Raw genomic sequence first — 20,377 nt, forward strand, 5'->3', positions numbered from 1 at the left:
TCATATAACCTAAGAGACAGGATAAAATTTAATTTGTATGATTCAGATCAGTATATTTACGAATAAGTTTAGTGTTAAGGGCAAACAACATTACAAATATCTCAGAAATATTTCAGAATAACAAAATAAGTCCAAAACATATTAAAGTTTACTACTGATGAAAAATCATGTGACGAAAATTCATTCAGCCCTTAGAAAACTTGAAGGGTAACTGCAGAAGGAATAAATTAATAGCTTTTAAAATTGGTCTTATAAATATGAAGCATAATGAATCAAAATTTAAATTTTCAATCAGGTTAGGATGTTTTAAATTCTAATAATTAAAGGAATACTTAAGACAAATGGCAAGTGTTTCATCGTTTGTGTAATACTGATGAGACACTCTGAATTTTATTTCAACCTGTTGTAATAGATGTGTAGGCTTCTGTGAAAATGCAAGCTATAATTTTATATACTGCCCCCAAATCCCTGTACCAGGGGTTACAGGGTCACTGAATAAAAATTAAAAATATTAATATTAGTGTTACAAGTTTGGAATGTAGGAGCTTTAGTAAAAGTTAAGTTATTCATTCAAATAGCTCATATTGATGTCATTTGAATTTTATCATATTAGTTTTCACTAGAAGAAATTCAAAAACAATACTCCTCAAGATGCTAAAAATTATATATTCAGTATGGCTTATCATGTTTCAATGCCTTTTACATGTATATTAATTCTGCCAGAAAATATGAAAAGCTATGGGATTTGCCATGGATATGACTGTACACTGAAAGGCAGGTAGGTATGTCTTAACTATGTTCCTGGGGGAATACCTCCTTATCTAGTTGCCATTTCTCTTTGATTTGCAAATAAGTCCTTCATTTAAAGTAAATATGGGACTCAAACTTGTGCTGACTTAACAATTAACTAACTTTACACCTGCCTTTTAGGGTTCAGACAATAACCTCTGATTAATCTGGGGCTGATATTATCCTTAACTTACTGTAGGCTATAAGCAGGTGCAGAGGGACTAATTCTTAAAGTGGCATGATGTAAGTCTTTATAATCTAATATGATTATTTCATGTCTTATTTACTCTTTCTATTATCAATAGTACAATGTCTGAATGAATATCATTCAAGACAAAAATTAGTGAAATAAATCCACAAATTTAACCATCAAATCTGACCTAGGAAATTAGATATAAAGAAAATAAAGCAATATTTATAACATATGAGCAGGCCACATAGGTTACTTACAGAAGAGAATGACTATCAGTCTGATGTCCAATGTCTCTTCCGCAATACTAAATGCCAGAATGCAAAGATAATCAATTTCTGCAATGTTTTGAGGGAAAAGGTATGTTCAAGTAAATAAAAATCTTGGCAAGCTGTCTAATAGTAAAGGCAACTGACAAGTATTAAAATGTAATTTAAATAATAATAACTCAGATAGTTCACTTCCCATGTTCTAATTCTTGAAAAAAAACCTAGAAAATGTACTCTGAGGTATGAATAAAATCAAGAGCTGAGCATGCTACAAAAATTAAGTGGTTATAAACAGTTAAAAATAGAGGTTTGATTCTTTTTAATGAAGGGCATGGTAATGCCATATGGAGATTTTTTTTTTTTTTTTTAGTTTCCATCAAAGGCATCTCAAAAACAAATGTGGGATATTTGTAAGAAAGAAAAAAATCTCAAACAAAAAAAAAATCAAAGTTCATGTAATAAATGAAAAATAAAAAGAGAGTGAGAGGTGACATGGAACAAAGGGACAGAGGTGGTTTTGTTCTCAGGCTGATCTTTATTTATTGAAGAAACACTGCATTCTATTATAGCACCATAGAATCAAACTCAAGTTTGATTGACCATAGCCATATGTTTACTGAAAACTTCATTCAGAATTCCAACTTGGAATGTTAAGAAACATCTTTCCTTTTGAAAACAGGTCTGATAAATTCTCATTTGCTAATTTCCCTCACCTGCTTAATGGCTGCAACTAGCATCTAGCACTCCCCTAGAACCGCCATTCATAACAGTACTTGGAGTAAGGGGGATGTGGGCATGAAAATGGGTAAAGAAGCAAGCTGGCAATTGGGAGTTAGGCCTGGGGTCGAGAAGCCACTCAGGGTCCCAGCCTCAGCTATTCTAAAATCCTGGCCCTCTCCTTTTCTGTTTTTTTCTCAGGCTCCAGTAGAGACTCAAATCATGGTATCGTTTCTTTTTGGGTCAGTAGAATACGAAGTGTGGGGTTACAAATATCCCACTTTGATAAATTTTTAGAGAGACTCCTTTTTTTCCTCCCTATCTTAGACATTTTCTTCTCTTAAGCCCTTTAAAGAAAATAAGAGAATATTGGTTCAAGGATGGAAATTAAGTAAAATTACATTTCTGTGAAAATCAGGCTTTTCCTGTCCCAATCTGGGACCAGAGGGCACTGGGTAATAATAATGAGCAGACTTGTGATTCTATTTAGAGGTTACGGAGAAAGGGCAAAGATTAAGTGTTGGCAAGCTGTGGGACTGTTGGGGAGACAGGCAGTAATATCCTTAGTTTACAGTAGAGACACAGAAAAAGACAAGCAGCTAGTTCTTCCTCAGAAAAACACATTAAAAAGGACTGAGTATATTATTCAGATACATTAAAATAATAAATTTTTCTTAATTGCCATTCCTTAATTTTTTAATACTAAGGAATAAAATTTATATAATGCTATGGCTATTCTTTTAGCATACTTACTAAAGGATAACTGAAACATACATACTACAGTCAAGTACTTTTTAAGGATTATGCTAATTCCTCATGTACTGGTCTTTTCTGGAGTCCCACATATTAAGTTATCAAATATCTTAAATCAATAAGTGGGATTTGTTACAAATAGAAAAGAGTTAATTTGCTACTAAGGCATATGTTAACCATGAACACAATTCAAATACTTTAATATTATCTTTCTTTTCTTAAAATTGGTACAGTTTGAATATCCCTAATCCAAAAACCTAAAATCTGGAAGGCTCCAAAATCCGAAACTTTAGAAGCAATGACATGACTTTCAAAAAAAATGCTCACTGGAGCATTTTGGATTTCTAATTTTTGGCTCAGGTATGTAGGAAATGCAACACAAATGTTCCAAAATTTGAAAAAGACCAAAATCCAAAATGCTATTGGTCCCAAGGATTTTGGATAAGGGATACTCAGCCTCTATATTACTGAATCTTTCTCACAACATGAAATGAAGAATCACAGGAAGTACGTGGAAGACTTCTGAATACAAAGGATAAGAAATAAGAGTAGAATTAGGGAATGTACAGTATATTTTATATTATCTTATGAGTTGTTCGACACCAAACTAGCAACTAATATGTTTCACATAAATATTACATTCCGAGACTAAAAGGGAAATCTAATTCTCTTCTTTCTATTAATACAATTAAAAAATATAGTAAATAGATGCTATCATTGTTAAATGCCTTTTGTTGTTTCATAGTAATAGAAGACGAATAAAAGATAAAACTTCAGTTCTATAATAATAAAACAAAGTAACCTATAAGAGAAATGAAGCATAATGGCCTTTTTTTCACTATTATAAAACATTCACTTTAAATAATCATGCTAGTGCACAAAATAACATTCATTTTTAGAAGAGCTAACTCAATTTGCATAAATATATTACTTTATCAAATCTACAAAGTATTTCTAAGTTAACAATATTAATATGAACAAATCTTGCAGGGATATGACTTTTGGCAAAAGAGAGGTTGTAAGAGTGTTCTACAATGGCATTGTGAGTGACTACAACCAGTATAATTCTGTAGTTTCTTAACACTTAACAATTCAGCAATAGACTGTCTTACCGTTGGTGCTGTATCTACCTGATGGTTAGAAGGCTTTCTTTCTATGCTGATAACCCCTGTGGAAAGAAAACATTGTGAATATTTGGTTATTAAGCTTGTCCATTTTATGTTGAAAATATTTATGCCATTTTATTTGAAAAACATTTATTATGCCTCACAGAGCTTACAAGAAAAAAGTCTTACTTGGAAGGCAGGATCCTTTTAAGTTGTATCATGAATTCTTTGGTCAGAAACAGTTGGTGAATTGAGCTACACTGACTCAAGGTTGGCTAAGCCATTTTTCCCATTCAAGTGATGTCTAGCAATAGCACAAGATGTGTCCATATCCTGTTCTCAGCTCAAAAATGACACCATTACCTGGATTCTGCTGCTTTTCTTCCATGAAAGTTTTATTTCTCATTCAAAGATACAAACTTTTAAAAAAGAAATATCACAAGGGCTATGAAGTGAATCACTACTGTCTTATTTTCTCAAAAGAATAAATAAATCTATCTGAATTTTTCTCTGATCATCTGACTTCCTACTATGACATATTCTATTTACTTAATCACCATGAATATCTGAAGAAAAAGTTTCCCTGATTCCCTCCTTTAAAATAATGACACAGATGGCTAATCTTGAAATACTCTTTTATTATGTGTGGATTTATCTTTTTGTTCCCAATGTTCTCTACTGCATTTCTTTAAACAGCCTTTCCGGATGTGACACGGGGCATCTCATCTGTAAAGATACTGGTTCAAAGTCTAACTCAAGCTAAAAATGAAGACAAGTGTGGGTCTTGTTTAATTCCTAATTTCTGTCCACCAGCAAACTAACATGTAAATTAGGATATTAACACAGTTTGTTCAAATAATGCTAAAGGCTGTCACATGCAGAACTAGTCCAAGGTGCGAACGACAATGTCTGTTAATAGCAACTAGCAAAATTCCAGTTTAAATGTTAGTTCCTCTTCTACAAGCATATGACTCATTTTTCTTAAAGTATGGTAAGGGATTAAGTGAGATCAACACAAACAATCACTTTCTATCACTTTGCAAGGGTATTTTCAAAATGAATCATGAAACATGATTAAAGTAATGTAGTTTTTGTTTCATTAATTTTTTTTAACATTTATTGTTAGCCGGTGAAGTATTAAGCCCTATACTACCTTCATTCAATTAACTAATATTATTGAGTAGTTACTCTTGGTATTCAGTGATAAAAAGATGAATAAATTACAGTTTCTAACTACAAGAGTCTAGTAAAACATGGATATCTTTTTTTTGAAGAACTACCACAGAGCAAATGAACAGTTTCATCTTAAGTGTAATAAAATCTTTCAGATAATTCTGATGAAAAGACACTCTTATTCTTAGAGTAACACTGGTTTTGGGTTAATTTTTTTTTTTTTAGAAATACTGCAGGCAAATACTCAAATAGTGTAGATTCCTATTGTAAGATTTTAACAATACAGAAATATACAGAGAATAAATTGTGAAATTTCAACTTTTTCAGCCCCTGCAGTCTCGCAATCCTAGCTGCAACCACTGACAACAGACCTGGCACACTGGCTTTAAAATGAGAGTGGTCATGCCTGAGTTCAGAAATTAGCAACATCTTACAAGTGTCTTCTCACTACTGTAATTTGACTGCTCTAAAATTGACCTAGGCTGATCACTGATTTTTAAATTCTTATCTAAATAAAAAGGAATTTTAATTGGAGAAAACGAATTTTAAAATAATGAAAACCAAAACAAACAAACCAGGCAAAAATCTATATCCACAGTATGTACAATCATAAGAAAAAAAAAACCCTACAGATTTTAGAGTTTCAATTTTAGGATAAGAACGTGTTGAAAATTTGAAATTTTAAAAAGTGGATTATCCAAAGTTATAATCTTAGCTTTGAATTTAGATTACATAAACGAAACAGTCATTAGAGTGAATGGGCAACCAACAGAATGGGAAAAAATTTTTGCAATCTACCCATCTGTCAAAGGTCTAATATCCAGAATCTACAAAGAACTGAAACAGATTTATAAGAAAAAAACAAACCCATTCAAAAGTGAGCGAAGGACATGAACAGATACTTTTCAAAAGAAGACATATATGAAGCCAACAAACATATGAAAAAATGCTCATCATAACTGGTCATTAGAGAAATGCAAATCAAAACCACATCGAGAAACCATCTCACGCCAGTTAGAATGGCGATCATTAAAAAATCTGGAGACAACAGATGCTGGAAAGGATGTGGAAAAATAGAAACACTTTTACATGGATGAACCTGGAAGCCATAATTCTCAGCAAACTGACACAAGAACAGAAAATCAAACACCGCATGTTCTCCTTCATAGGTGGGTGTTGAACAATGAGAACACATGGACACAGGGAGGGGAGCATCACACACTGAGGTCTGGCGGGGGGACTACGGGAGGGACAGTGGGGGTTGGGGAGTTGGGGAGGGATAACATGGGGAGAAATGCCAGATATAGGTGATGGGTAGATGGAGCCAGCAAAGCACATTGCCATGTATGTCCCTATGCAACAATCTTGCATAATCTGCACACGTACCCCAGAACCTAAAGTACAATAAAAAAATATAAAAAAAGAGAGAATAGTTATATAAATAAATAAGTAAAAATTTAGATTACATATAAAAATACTATCATTTGGAAATATGATCATGCATGTTTGTTCAAGTCTGCAGTAAATAACACATAGAAAGAAATAAACTTTAGAAAAAAAGTAACAAAATAGCTTCCTATTTTAAGTAAATTTTGGTTGAAAAATTTGTATTTGTATCTCATTTCACTTTTATTAAAGTATAACAATAATTGAAAGCTCATAATAAGTAGCTTGCTGTAATGGTATTATATGTCTACTTAGCTATGCCATGGTACTCAGATACTTAATGAAACATTATTCTAGATATTTCTTTGAAGGTTTTGGATGGAATTAACATTTAAATCAACAAGGTTTGAGTAAAGCACATTGCCTTCCATAATGTAAGTGGGCCTCATCCAATCAGATGAAGGATGACAAGACTTAGATGAAAATGACAACTCACCTGAGAGCGACGGAACTCTGCCAACAGGCTGCCTTCAGACTGGAATTGCAACTCTTTCCTACATCTCCTGCCTGCTGTTCTACCCTGCAGATTTTGGTCTTGGCAGCCCCTACAATATTGTGAGACAATTCCGTAAAACCTTTCTCTCTCTATGGACTTCCTAGGAAATATGAAATAAATGAAAATACTATTGTTTCTACTCTAAATTGTAAACGTTATATTCATTCAATATAATTGTGTAGGAATATAGTTAAAATGTTGATGTTATTATGAAATATTTTAAAATCTGCATATATCCTAATGAGTGCAGGAATATAGGACACAGGTAGAGTAAATCGACTTATCAACAGATAAAAATGAAAAAACTATAAAGGCAGTCTGTCGGCAGAATAGAGAATCAATCTATCAATAAATATTACTACTAGGTTGTCCAGTCTAACAATCTCTGCCTTTCAATGATTTACATTTAGTGCAATTACTCATATGGCTTGGAGTTTCTTGTAGATTCTGGATAGTAGTATTTTGTCAGATGCATACTTTGAAATTTTCTCAAAAATGGCCAAATAGGAATAGCTCCTACCTGCAGGCCCCAGTGTGGGTGATGCAGAAGACAGGTGATATCCACATTTCCAACTGAGGTAACAAGTTCATCTCATTGGGACTGGTTAGACAGTGGGTGCAGCCCAAGGCAAGCTGAAGCAGGGTGAGGCAAGTGCAAGGGGCCAGAAAACTCCCTCTCCTAGTGAAGGGAAACCATTAGGGACTTTTCCCCACACTATGGCACTGTGGCTCAGATACTGTGCTTTTCTCATGGACTTCACAACCCACAGACCACCAGGAGATTCCCTCTGGTGCCTACAACACTAGCACCCAGGTTTCCAACACAAAACTGGGTGGCCATTTTAGCTGCAGCAATTTTTTTTCTCATCCCCCAGTGGCACCTGGAACGCCAGCAAGACAGAACCGCTCATTCCCCTGAAAAAGGAGGCTGAAGCCAGGGAGCCAAGTGATCTGGCTCAGCGGGTCCCACCCCCATGAAGACAGCAAGCTAAGATCCACTGGCTTGAAATTCTTGCAGCCTGCACAGCAGTCTGAGCACAACCTGAGACATTCGAGCTTGGTGGGGGGTAGAAGCATCCACCACTGCTGAGGTCAGATAGGTGTAAACCTTGCCTGTGTAAACAGAGTCACTCGGGAGTTCGCAAGGCAACTGGGCAGAGCCCACGGCAGCTCAGCAAGGCCTCTGCAGGCACACTGATACTAGACTCCCTTCTTGCTGGGCAGAGCACCTCTGAGAAAAGGCAGCAGCCTGTCAGGAACTTATAAACAAAGCCCCCATCCTCCTGGGACACAGCACCTGGGAAAAGAAGTGGCTGTGGGTTCAGCTTCAGCAGACCTAAACGTCCCTGCCTGGCACCTCTAAAGGGAGCAACGGATCTTCCAGCACAGGGCTTGAGCTCTGATAGGGACAGACTGCCTTCTCAAGTTGCTCTCTGATCCCTATGTATCCTGACTGAGAGAAACCTCATACAGGAGAGCTATGGCTGACATCCTCTGGTAGTTTATGGAACAAAGCTACCAGAGGAAAGAACAGGTAGTAATCTTTGCTTTTCTGCAGCCCCTGCAGGTGACTCTCAGGCAAGCAGGGTCTGAAGTGGAACTCCAACAAACTCCAGCAGACCTGCAGCAGAAGGGGCTGACTGTTAGAAGGAAAACTAACAAAGAGAAAGAAATAGTTTCAACAGAAGGATGTCCTTCTGTTGAACTGATCAACAGAAAGCACATCTACTCAGAGACCCCATCCAATGTCACCAACTTCAAAGACCAAAGGTAGATAAATCCATGAAGACGGGAAGAAACCAGTGCAAAAAGGCTGAAATCTCCAAAAACCAAAACGCCTCTTCTCCTCCAGGGGATCATAACTCCTCACCAGCAAGGGAACAAAACTGGATGGAGAATGAATTTGATGAATTGATAGAAGTAGGCTTCAGAAGATGGGTAATAAAATTCTCCAAGCTAAAGGAGTATGTTCTAACCCAATGCAAAGAAGCTAAGAACCTTGAAAAAAGGTTAGATGAAATGCTAATTATAATAACCTGTGTAGAGAAAAATATAAACAACTTGATGGAGCTGAAAAACAGCATGAGAACGTTGTGAAGTATAAACAAGTTCCAGTAGTCGAATCGATCAAGCAGAAGAAAGGATATCAGAGATTGAAGCCCAACCCAATGAAATAAAGCCAGAAGGCAATATTAGAGAAAAAAAAGTGAAAAGAAATGAACAAAGCCTCCAAGAAATATGGGATTATGTGAAAAGACCAAATCTACATTTGATTGGTGTACCTGAAAGTGACAAGGAGAATGAACCAAGTTGGAAAACACTCTTCAGGATATTATCCAGGAGAACTTCCCCAACCTAGCAAGACAGGCCAACTTTAAAACTCAGGAAATACAGAGAACACCACAAAGATATTCCTTGAGAAGAGCAACCCCAAGACACATAATTGTCAGATTCACCAGGGTTGAAATGAAGGAAAAAATGCTAAGGGCAGCGAGAGAGAAAGATTGGGTTACCCACAAAAGGAAGCCCATCAGACTCACAGTGGATCTCTTGGCAGAAACCTTACAGGCCAGAAGAGAGTGAAGCCCAATATTCAACATCCTTAAAAAAAAGAATTTTTAACCCAGAATTTCATATCCAGCCAAACTAAACTTCATAAGTGAAGGAGAAATAAAATCCTTTAGAAACAAGCAACTGCTGAGAGATTTCATCACCACCAGGCCTGCCTTACAAGAGTTCCTGAAGGAAGCACTAAACATGGAAAGTAAAAATGAGTACCAGCCACTGAAAAAACATACCAAAATTGTAAAGACCATCAACACTATGAAGAAACGGCATCAAATAACGGGCAAAACAACCAGCTAGCATCAAAATGCCAGGATCAAATTCAAACATAACAATATTAACCGTAAATGTAAATGGGCTAAATGCTCCAATCAAAAGACACAGACTGGCAAACTGGATAAAGAGTCAAGACCCAACGGTGCACTGTATTCAGGAGACCCATCTCATGTGCAAAGACACACATGGCTCAAAATAAAGAGATGGAGGAAGATTTACCAAGCAAAAGGAGAGAAAAACAGAAAAAAAAGCAGGGGTTGCAATCCTAGTGATAAAACAGACTTTAAACCAAAAGAGAAAAAGAAGGGCATTACATAATGGGAAAAGGATCAATGCAACAAGAAGAGCTAACTATCCTAAATATATATGCACCAAATACAGAAGCATCTAGATACATAAAGCAAGTTCTTAATGACCTACAAAGTGCTTAGACTGCCATACAATAATAGTGGGAGACTTTAACACCCCACTGTCAATATTAGACAGATCAACAAGACAAAAAATAACAAGGATACCCAGGGCTTGAACTCAAATCAGGACCAAGCAGACCTAATAGACATCTATGGAACTCTACACCCCAAATCCACAGGATATACATTCTTCTCAGTGCCACATCAGACTTATTCTAAAATTGACCACATAATTGGAAGTAAAACATGCCTTGGCAAATGGAAAAAAAAAAAACAAAACAAACAGAAATCATAGCACTCTTTCAGACAACAGTGCAACAGAATTAGAACTCAGGATTAAGAAACTCACTGAAAACTGCACAACTGCATGGAAACGGAACAACCTGCTCCTGATGTCTACTGGATAAATAATGAAATGAAAGCAGAATTAAAGACGTTCTTCAAAACCAGTGAGAATGAAGACACAACATACCAGAGTCTCTGGGATACATTTAAAGCAGTGTCTAGAGGGAAATTTATAGGACTAAAGAGAAACGAGGAAAGATCTAAAATTGACACCCTAACATCACTTTTGAAAGAAGTAGAGGAGCAAGATCAAACAAATTCAAAAGCTAGCAGAAGACAAGAAATAACTAAGATCAGAGCAGAATTAATGGAGACAGAGACATAAAAAACACTTCCAAAAAATCAATAAATCCAAGAGCTTGTTTTTTGAAAAGATCAACAAAATAGATAGACCACTAGCCAGACTAACAAAGATGAAAAGAGAGAAGAATCAAATAGATGCAATAAAAAATGATAAAGGGGATATCACCACCTATCCCACAGAAATACAAACTACCATCAAAGATTACTATAAACGACTCTATGCAAATAAACCAATAAATCTAGAATAAATGGATAAATTCCTGGAAACTTACACCCTTCCAAGACTAAACCAGGAAGAAGTTGAATCCCCAATTAGACCAATAACAAGATCTGAAACTGAGGCAGCAATTAATAGCTTACCAACCAAAAAATGTCCAGGACCAGATGGGTTCACAGTCAAATTCTACCAGAGCTATGAAGAGCTGGTACCATTTATTCTGAAACTATTCCAAACAATACAAAAAGAGGGAATCCTCCCTAACTCATTTTATGAGACCAACATCATCTTGATACCAAAACCTGGCAGAGACACAACTAAAAAACAAAATTTCAGGCCAATATCCATCATGAACATTGATGAGAGAATCCTTAATAAAATACTGGCAAACTGAATTGAACAGCACATTAAAAAGCTTATCCATCACGATCAAGTCGGCTTCATCTCTGGGACACAAGGCTGGTTCAACATACACAATTTTATAAATGTAATCCATCACATAAACAGAACCAAAGACAAAAACCACATGATTATCTCAATAGATGTAGAGAAGGCCTTTGATAAAATTCAACAGCGCTTTATGCTAAAAACTCTCAATAAACTGGGTATCGATGGAATGTATCTTAAAATAATAAGAGCTATTTATGACAAACCCACAGTCAATATCATACTGAATGGGCAAAAACTGGAAGCATTATTTTTGAAAACTGGCACAAGACCAGGATGCCCTCCTCTCACCACTCCTATTCAACATAGTATTGGAAGTTCTGTCCAGGGCAAGCAGGCAAGAAAAGGAAACAAAGCGTATTCAATTAGGAAAAGAGAAAGTCAAATTGTCTCTATTTGCAGAGGACATGATTGTATATTTAGAAGACCCCATCATCTTAGCCCAAAATCTCAAGCTGATAAGCAACTTCAGCAAAGTCTCAGGATACGAAATCAACATGCAAAAATCACAAGCATTCCTCTACACCAATAATTACCAAGAAATACAACTAACAAAGGATATGAAGGACCTCTTCAAGGAGAACTACAAACTACTGCTCAAGGAAATAAGAGAGGACACAAACAGATGGAAAAACATTCCATGCTCATGGTTAGGAAGAATCAGGATTGTGAAAATGGCCATACTGCCCAAAGTAATTTATAGATTCAATGCTATCCCTATCAAGCTACTATTTCTTCTGCATTGATGCTACAGAAGAAAAGTCTGAAACTAGCAGAGGCTGACTGATGAGGTTTAAGGAAGGTAAGGTAGCCATTTCCATAACATTAAAGTGCAAGGTGTAGCAGTAAGTGATGTGTAAAAGCTGTAGCAAGTTATCCAGAAGATTTAGCTGAGATCACTGCTGAAGGTGGCAACACTAAACCACAGATTTCCAATGGAGATGAAGCAGCTTTCTAATAGAAGATGATCTCCAGTACCTTCATCACCAGAGAAAAGAAGTCAAACCTGGCTTCAGAGCTTTAAAGGACAGACTGCTGGGTACAGTGGCTCATGCCTGTAATCCCAGCACATTGGGAGGCCAAAGTGGGCAGATCACTTGAGGTCAGGAGTTCGAGACCAACCTGGCCAACATAGTGAAACCCCGTCTCTACCAAAAATACAAAAAGTATCCAGGTATGGTGGCATGCGCCTGTAATCCCAGCTACTTTAGAGGCTGAGGCAGGCGAATCGCTTAAACTCGGGAAGCAGAGGTTACAATGAGCCAAGATTGCGCCATTGCACTCCAGCCTAGGTGACAGAGTGAGACTTCACCTCAAAAAAAAAAAAAAAAAAAAAGACAGTCTGATTTTTTTATTAGGGCTAAGGCAGCTGATTTCTTTAAGTCAATACTCATTGACCATTCCAAATATCCTAGAGATCTTAAGAATTACACTACATCAGACCTTTTCAAGGAGAACTGCAAACCACTGCTCAAGGAAATCAGAGAGGACATAAACAAATGGAAAAACATTACATGCTTATGGATAGGAAGAATCAGAATCATGAAAATGCCTGTACTACCCAAAGTAATTTATGGATTCAGTGCTATCCCCATCAAGCTACCATTAATATTCTTCACTGAATTAGAAAAAACTACTTTAAATTTCATATGGAGCCAAAAAAGAGCCCACATAGCCAAGACAATCCTAAGCAAAAAGAACAAAGCTGGAAGCATCATGCTACCTGACTTCAAACTATACTACAAGGCTACAGTAGCCAAAACAGCATGGTATTGGTACCAAAACATATATATAGACCAATGGAACAGAAAAGAGGCCTCAGAAATAATGCCACACATCTACAACCACCTGATCTTTGACAAACCTGACAAAAACAAGCAATGGGGAGGCCAGGCACAGCGGCTCATGCCTGTAATCCCAGTACTTTAGAAGGCTGAGGTAGGTGGATCACTTGAGGTCGGGAGTTTGAGACCAGCCTGACCAACATGGAGAAACCCCATCTATACTAAAAATGCAAAATTAGCTGCCCATGGTGGTACATGTCAGTAATCCCAGTTACTTGGAAGGCTAAGGCATGAGAATTGCTTGAACCTGGGAGGTGGACGTTGTGGTGAGCCGAGATAGTGTCATTGCACTCCAGCCTGGGTAACAAGAGTGAAACTCCATCTCAATTAAAAAAAAAAAGAAAAGAAAAAAAAAAAAACAAGCAATGGGGAAAGGTTTCCATATTTAATAAATGGTGTTGGGAAATCTGGCTAGCCATATGCAGAAAGCTGAAACTGAATCCCTTCCTTACACCTTAAACAAAAACTAACTCCAGATGGATTAAAGATTTAAACCTAAGACCTAACTATAAATTACCTAGAAGAAAACCTAGGCAATATCATTTAGGACACAGGCATGGGCAAGGACTTCATGACTAAAACGCCAAAAGCAATGGCAACAAAAGCCAAAATAGAAAGCCAAAATAGACAAATGGGATCTAATTAAACTAAAGAGCTTCTGCACAGCAAAAGAAGCTACCATTAGTGTAAACTGGCAACCAACAGAATGGGAAAAAATATTTGCAATATACCCATCTGACAAAGGGCTAATATCCAGAATCTACAAAGAACTTAAACAAATTTACAAGAACAAACAAGCAACCCCATCAAAAAGTGGACGCAGGATATGAACAGACACTTCTCAAAAGAAGACATTTATGCAGCTAACAAATACATTTAAAAAAGCTCATCAGCACTGGTTATTACAGAAATGCAAATCAAAATCACATTGAGATACCATCTCATGCCAGTTAGAATGGTGATCACTGAAAAATCAGGAGACAACAGGCATCGAAGAGGATGTGGAAAAATAGGAATGCTTTAACACTGTAAGAGAAAACGTAAATCAGTTTAACCATTGTGGAAGACAGTGTGGCGATTCGTCAAGGAAATAGAAATAGAAATACCACTTGACCCAGCAATCCCATTACTGGGTGTATACCCAAAGGATTATAAATCATTCTATTATAAAGACACATGCACATGTATGTTTACTGGGGCACTGTTCACAGTAGCAAAGGCTTGGAACCAATCCAAATCCCCATTCATGATAGACTGGATAATAAAAATGTGGCACATATATACCATGGATTACCATGCAGCCATAAAAAAGGACAAGTTCACATCCTTTGCAGGGACATGGATGAAGTTGGAAATCATAATTCTCAGCAAACTGACACAAGATCAGAAAGCCAAACATCCCATGTTCTCACTTACAAGTGGGTGTTGAACAATGAGAACACATGGACACAGGGAGGGGAACATCAGTGGCCTGTCAGGGGGTGGGGGCTAGGGGAGGGATAGCATTAGGAGAAATACCTAATGTAGATGATGGGGTGATAGATGCACCAAACCACCGTAGCACGTGTATACCTATGTAACAAACCTGCACATCTGCACATGTATCCCAGAACTTAAAGTATAATAAATTAAAAAAATTTTTTCTTTGTCTTTGTCAGATTGGGTTAATTAGAAAGCCTTGTCTTTAAGCTCTTATGTCCTTTCTTCTACTTGTTTAATTCTATTGCTAAGACTTTCTGATATATTTTGCATTTTCCTAAGTGTGTCCATTTCCAGAAGTTGTGATTTTTATTTATGCTATCTATTTCTCTGGAGATTTTTCCATCTATATCCTGTATCATTTAAAAAATTTCTTTAAGTTGGTATTCACCTTTCTCTGGTGTCTCCCTGAGTAGCTCAATAATTGACCTTCAGAATTATTTTTCTGGTAATTCGGAGACTTCTTCGTTTGGAACCATTCCTGGAAAGCTAGCGTGATCTTTTGGGGGTGTTAAATAACTTTGTTTTGTAATATTACCAGACTTGTTTTTCTGGCTCCATCTCATTTGGGTAGATTATATCAGAGGGAAGATCTGGGGCCCACGGGCTATTGTTCAGATTCTTTTGTCCCACGTGTTACCTCTGATGTGGTGCTCTCCCCATTTCCCTAAGAATGGGGCTTCCTGAGAGCTGAACTGCTGTGATTATTATTTCTCTTCTGGGTCCAGCCACCCAGCAGAGCAATCAGTCACTGTGCTGGTACTGGGGAGTGTCTGCAGAATCTGGTGATGTGATCTGTCTTCAGGTCTCTCAGCCATGGTACCTGCTTTGGTGGAGGTAGCACGGGAGTGAAGTGGGTTCTGTGACGGTCTTGGTTGTACTTTTGTTTAGTGCGCTGGTTTTGTGTTGGTTGGCCTCCAGCTGGAAGGTGGCTTTCAAGAGAACATCAGCAGTGGTAAAACAGGGAGGATACAAGCTTGCCCCAGAGTCACCTGGATAAGTATTCAGGTTTCTTAGGCATAGGCTGGGCCACAGAGCTCCCAAGAGCCTATATCCTTCGTCTTCAGCTACCAGGGCAGGTAGAGAAAGACCATGGGAGGGGGGTGGCAGGGCTTGCTGCATCCACTGTGAAGGACAAGGGTGTGGTTCTCAGGCTGATGGAGTTACCTTCCCAGGAGGATTATGGCTGCCTCTGCTGTGTCATATAGGTCACCAGGGAAGTTGGGAAAAGACAGGCCTCATCCAGCTCCCATGCAACCCAAAAGGCCAGTCTAATTCCCACTCTACTCCCCAAAGTAGTGGGTATACTTCCAGGCAGCCAGTGAGCAGGGCAGGGGACTTGCCCCAGGCTACAAGCCTCCCCTCTGAGAAAGCAAGCAGGGCTTTCAGGTGTTGCGCCTTCCTACCTGCTGTGGATTCCCAAATCTGCACTCCTCATTTGTTCCTTTCCTTGGATTCTGTCCAGGAAACTTTGCCTTCAGTTGAAATTGTTACAACCTTCAGCTAGAAGTTTCCTTCTTCTGTGGTCCTTCTGCAATTCCACTGGCAGGCTTCCCCAAGAACTCCGCAAGACAAAGTCAGAAATGCAGGAACAGATTCTGTGAGGACCAAGAGTGCCCATAGGGCTCTTCCCACTGCTTACCTACCTCTATATTTCACTCGGCTCTCTAAATTAGTCTCAGCTGCAGGCAAGATCAAATCCTTCAGGTTCCCCAGTGAGGATATGTGTTCAGGGGTGAACATTCCCTCCCTCACACTTTAGGCACTCAGTTTTGGAGCTGTCTCACGGAACCTGGAGCAGCGAGGCGCATCCTCTAACAGGTCTGTGGATTCTCTTGGCTTCTCTGGTATGTTCCTGCAGTAGTTTTTGCAGCAAAATTCAAAATGTGACTCTCCATGCACTGCTCTCTGTCCAGGTGGGAGCTGCAAGTTAGTCCTGTCTCCTATCTGCCATTTTGAGACAGCAACAAAACAGTTTTAAGGCTAAATGCTGGAAACAAGCCTGTAATGCTGAAGACTACTTCCCTTGCTAAGTTTTTCATGTCTGTAGGTTTCCTCTAATAAAACAAAACTAGCAGCCTATTATCTCTTCAAATATTTCTTCACCCATTTTTTCTATTTTCCTTCTGTAATTCCAATTGCATGTTTGATCCGTTTCACAGGGTCACAGAGATCTGACTCTTTCTTCTTCCCATGCCTCCTCTTCACCTTTGTTTCAATTTGGATAATCTGTATAATTTTTATTGTTTTGCCCTCCAGTTCAGTGGTCCTTTTTTAATGTGTCCTATCTGCTGTTAGGCCCATCTAATAAATTTTTGTTTTATCTATGATACTCTCCAGGTCTAGACTATCCATTCATTTATTTTTAGGATTTACATTTCTTTTAAATGGACATCCTGACTTCCATGAAATTCTACATCTTTGCACTCCTTTTGCTCATGGTTCCTCAAAAGTTATTAACATATATGTAACAGATATTTTAAAATGCTTGCCTGCTAGTTCCAACATTTTAGTTATCTGTGGGATTCCTTTTATTCATTGTTCTTTTTATTGATTATGGGTCACCTAATTCTGCTAATTTACATGCCTCAGAATTTGATTATAGGTTAGAACTGCTAGACATATAATCAGTAGACTGAAATAGAAAATATCTTTCCTCAGAAAAGGCTCACCATGTCCTTTTTCAGAAAGCTAGGGTGAGGGGTAGATCTCCTTCCAAATCAGGAGTTGGGTTGGGTTGGGACTGGGCTGTTGCTTTAGTTAATTTCAATACATCTATTATACCTATCCCCAAAATGAGATGAGTTATTCCTTTGAGGGAGACTCTGGGAATTAAACTTCTGAGACTATGGGAACTCTCTCTGCCTTACTCCCAGTTTCCTTTCACTGCTTAAGCTGCAAAAGTCCTCTTGGGGAGAACTGATAGGTGGAGGACTGACTGACATTTGAGATCTTTCAGATTCCAATCTATCATGCCAGTCCACATAATCCTTAGAAGTTCAGCTAATCTCTCGTCTCAGCAGTAACTCTGCCTATAGATGGCTTGCTTCTCTGCTTGCCTGGTTTCTATCTCAATAAATGTTTCCCTGTATTAAAGTGACTGCTTGTCTTTACTCCTTTATGCAGTAGGGTTAATTTCTCTTTGCAATTTATTTTATTTAGAATTCTCTGTGACCGCATCTCTTTGACAGCTTTTTAGTTTATGTGAGGTCTTGTCAATAGTATGGTAAAAATGATGATCATTACAATGTACATACTGACTAGAAGCAAAACTCCACTTCCATTTAGTTATACTGTTGCTTTTTAAAATTTTCTTGTTTTTGATCCATTTCAGTGTATACTCCTTTTTTTCTTTGCCTGTTGATCTTAAATTTATTTTCAATTTTACCAACACTTACAGATATTAGTTACCTTCCGGATTCCAACAGTAATGAATACATTTATTATTTATCAAAGTAAATTTACATCTAAATCTCTCTCCAACCAAGTTACTATACTTACCATTATCTCCTTGCTCCACATCAAGATTAAACTTTTAGAAGGCTTCTATTTCTCTATTCTTTTTATACAGTTAAGTTTGAAGAGATAAAAATGCATGGGAATTTGTAGAAGTGCTAAGTGTGAATTTATGAAACAAAATGATTTAGTGTAAGAAAAAAACCTAATCTTTTCCTCTATGCCTAACAGAAAAATCTAATGTTCTCCCTTGAGATTTCTGTTTCATTCAGTTGTCATTTGGTTGGAGTACTCTCTAAATCCCTGTATATCCAAATATGCCTTCCTTTGGCTAGGAAACCCCTTATCTTGGTTGTATGTTATTCCACTACCAGCCAGCTTCTAGTGTTTTAAATATGTCATAAGTGCTCACTGATTTTCTTTCCTATGTAAATAACTTGTTTCTCCTATAAAGAAGCTTGTGATATTTTTCCTTTAAATAGGAAATCAGGAATTTCACCAGAGTATGACTGAGTGCCTTTGTTATTATTAATCTTTTCCTGGGACTTGATAAACCCTTTGACCTGCAGGGTCTTATTCTTCTGCTCAGGGAAATTTTATCCTATTGTTTAATTTTACAGCTCATCTTTACCTTCACAGCTTTTATCTTTGTGATAATCTTTGCAATTAATCTTCCAGGTGAACATCCTTTCTACTCGAAAGATTTTACCATTTGAAATCATATAGTTTAGTTTCTTTCTAGAGATCTACAAAGACTAAGACATGAAGGTGGGCAAAACCTGGAGTGTATATCAGAATGAAGTTTTCCTGGGATCTCCATGCCAGTATGTCAAGGCAAAGGGTCAGGATCGGAGGACTTTGTCCCACTCAGTGTTGAGTGAAGATCTGTGCAGGGTAAGCAGGCTTTTTCCAAAGGTGTGAGTAGAAAATTAAGTTTTCAGAGTTCATTGAGGGCTTTCAGCCAGCAGAAGCTATAAATCCCCTTGGAAATGGGCAATATTGGTTAGCTTAATGTTTGTAGTACATTAAGGGCCTGGCGGATCCTATGAACCATGCCAGTATGTCAAGGTTCATAGGATCCGCCAGGTCCTTAATGTACTACAAACCTAAAATTTAATAATTTTAATAATCCCCAAAAGGTTATTAAATAATAATAACCCTAAAAAGGGTCTATATTCCTAGAAGAACTGCCTTCTGGAAGAATTGGTATTCAGTCCCAGTCACTGGGAAGTGGCTGTAACTTGCAACTAATGAGAATGAGAAGAGAAGGTTACTCCTGTGCCCCAGCAGAGGTATCATGAGCAGGTTTGTTTTTGCCACAACTCAGACTTCCATCAGTATACCTGGGGCAACAGACCATGAAGAGGCAAAGAAAATAACTTTCTTAAAGAGCCTCAGTAACTGAAGAAGATGAAATAAACTAGAACTGGTAGTGACACTGATGACAATGGAATAATTAGAGTCTTTTAAATTAAAACTAAACAAACGGAGAACAACCCAGGATTGGAGCTCGTGTTGAATCCGCAAACGGTGAGTCAGAGCTACATTTCCAGACTGATCTTTGTTGCCCACAGAACGGGGAAACTCCCAAGTATAAAAAGACACGGGACGCCAGGCAGTAGGTCTGCCTGGCGAAGCCGGCAGCTGGGGCGGCGGCGGCCGGCCCTACCCAGCAATCCCCACAGGGCGTGCTTGTCCGGGTGCCTTGTTGAACTGGCAACCTGAGACTTGAGAGGGCTGGACTTGAGACTGAACGAGACTTGGACAGTAGCCCAGCCCAGGGGATTGCAGGGACAGATCGTTTGGGATACCCAGTGGGACGAACAAAACCGCGATTTCAAACTATCCCGAGCAGACGGTCCCAGACGCTCTGTGGGGGAGGGGCGTCCACCACTACCGAGGCAACCCGCCCCAACTGAGATACACGCCCACTACTGACGCAGCCAGCCGTTGCTGAGGCAACCCGCCCCAACTGAGATACACGCCCACTGCTGACGCAGCCAGCCGTTGCCGAGGCAACCCACCCCAACTGAGATACATGCCCACTGCTGAGGCAGCCAGCCATTGCCGAGGCAACCCGTCCCTACTGAGATACA

The 20,377-nt window shown here is 38.2% G+C and overlaps 1 protein-coding gene across 39 annotated transcripts in view; it reads right to left on the minus strand.

Annotated features, from left to right (window-relative positions):
- The window catches only part of AHI1 (Abelson helper integration site 1), a 239,998-nt gene that overhangs the window by 84,162 nt on the left and 135,459 nt on the right, over positions 1–20,377 (minus strand). For 26 of the 39 annotated variants that reach the window (XM_078370106.1, XM_078370105.1, XM_035296765.3 and 23 more), the window contains one exon: positions 3,831–3,886. In XM_078370106.1, coding sequence (XP_078226232.1) covers positions 3,831–3,886 — 56 coding nt within the window. Of the gene's footprint in view, positions 1–92; positions 212–1,239; positions 1,318–3,830; positions 3,887–6,879; positions 7,040–20,377 lie in introns of those variants that run through there. The other 13 variants (XM_035296764.3, XM_078370117.1, XM_078370113.1 and 10 more) reach the window with 7 other exon arrangements.

This window comes from Callithrix jacchus, chromosome 4 (assembly GCF_049354715.1).
Source record: "Callithrix jacchus isolate 240 chromosome 4, calJac240_pri, whole genome shotgun sequence".
In the NCBI taxonomy this organism is placed as follows: Eukaryota; Metazoa; Chordata; class Mammalia; order Primates; family Cebidae; genus Callithrix; species Callithrix jacchus.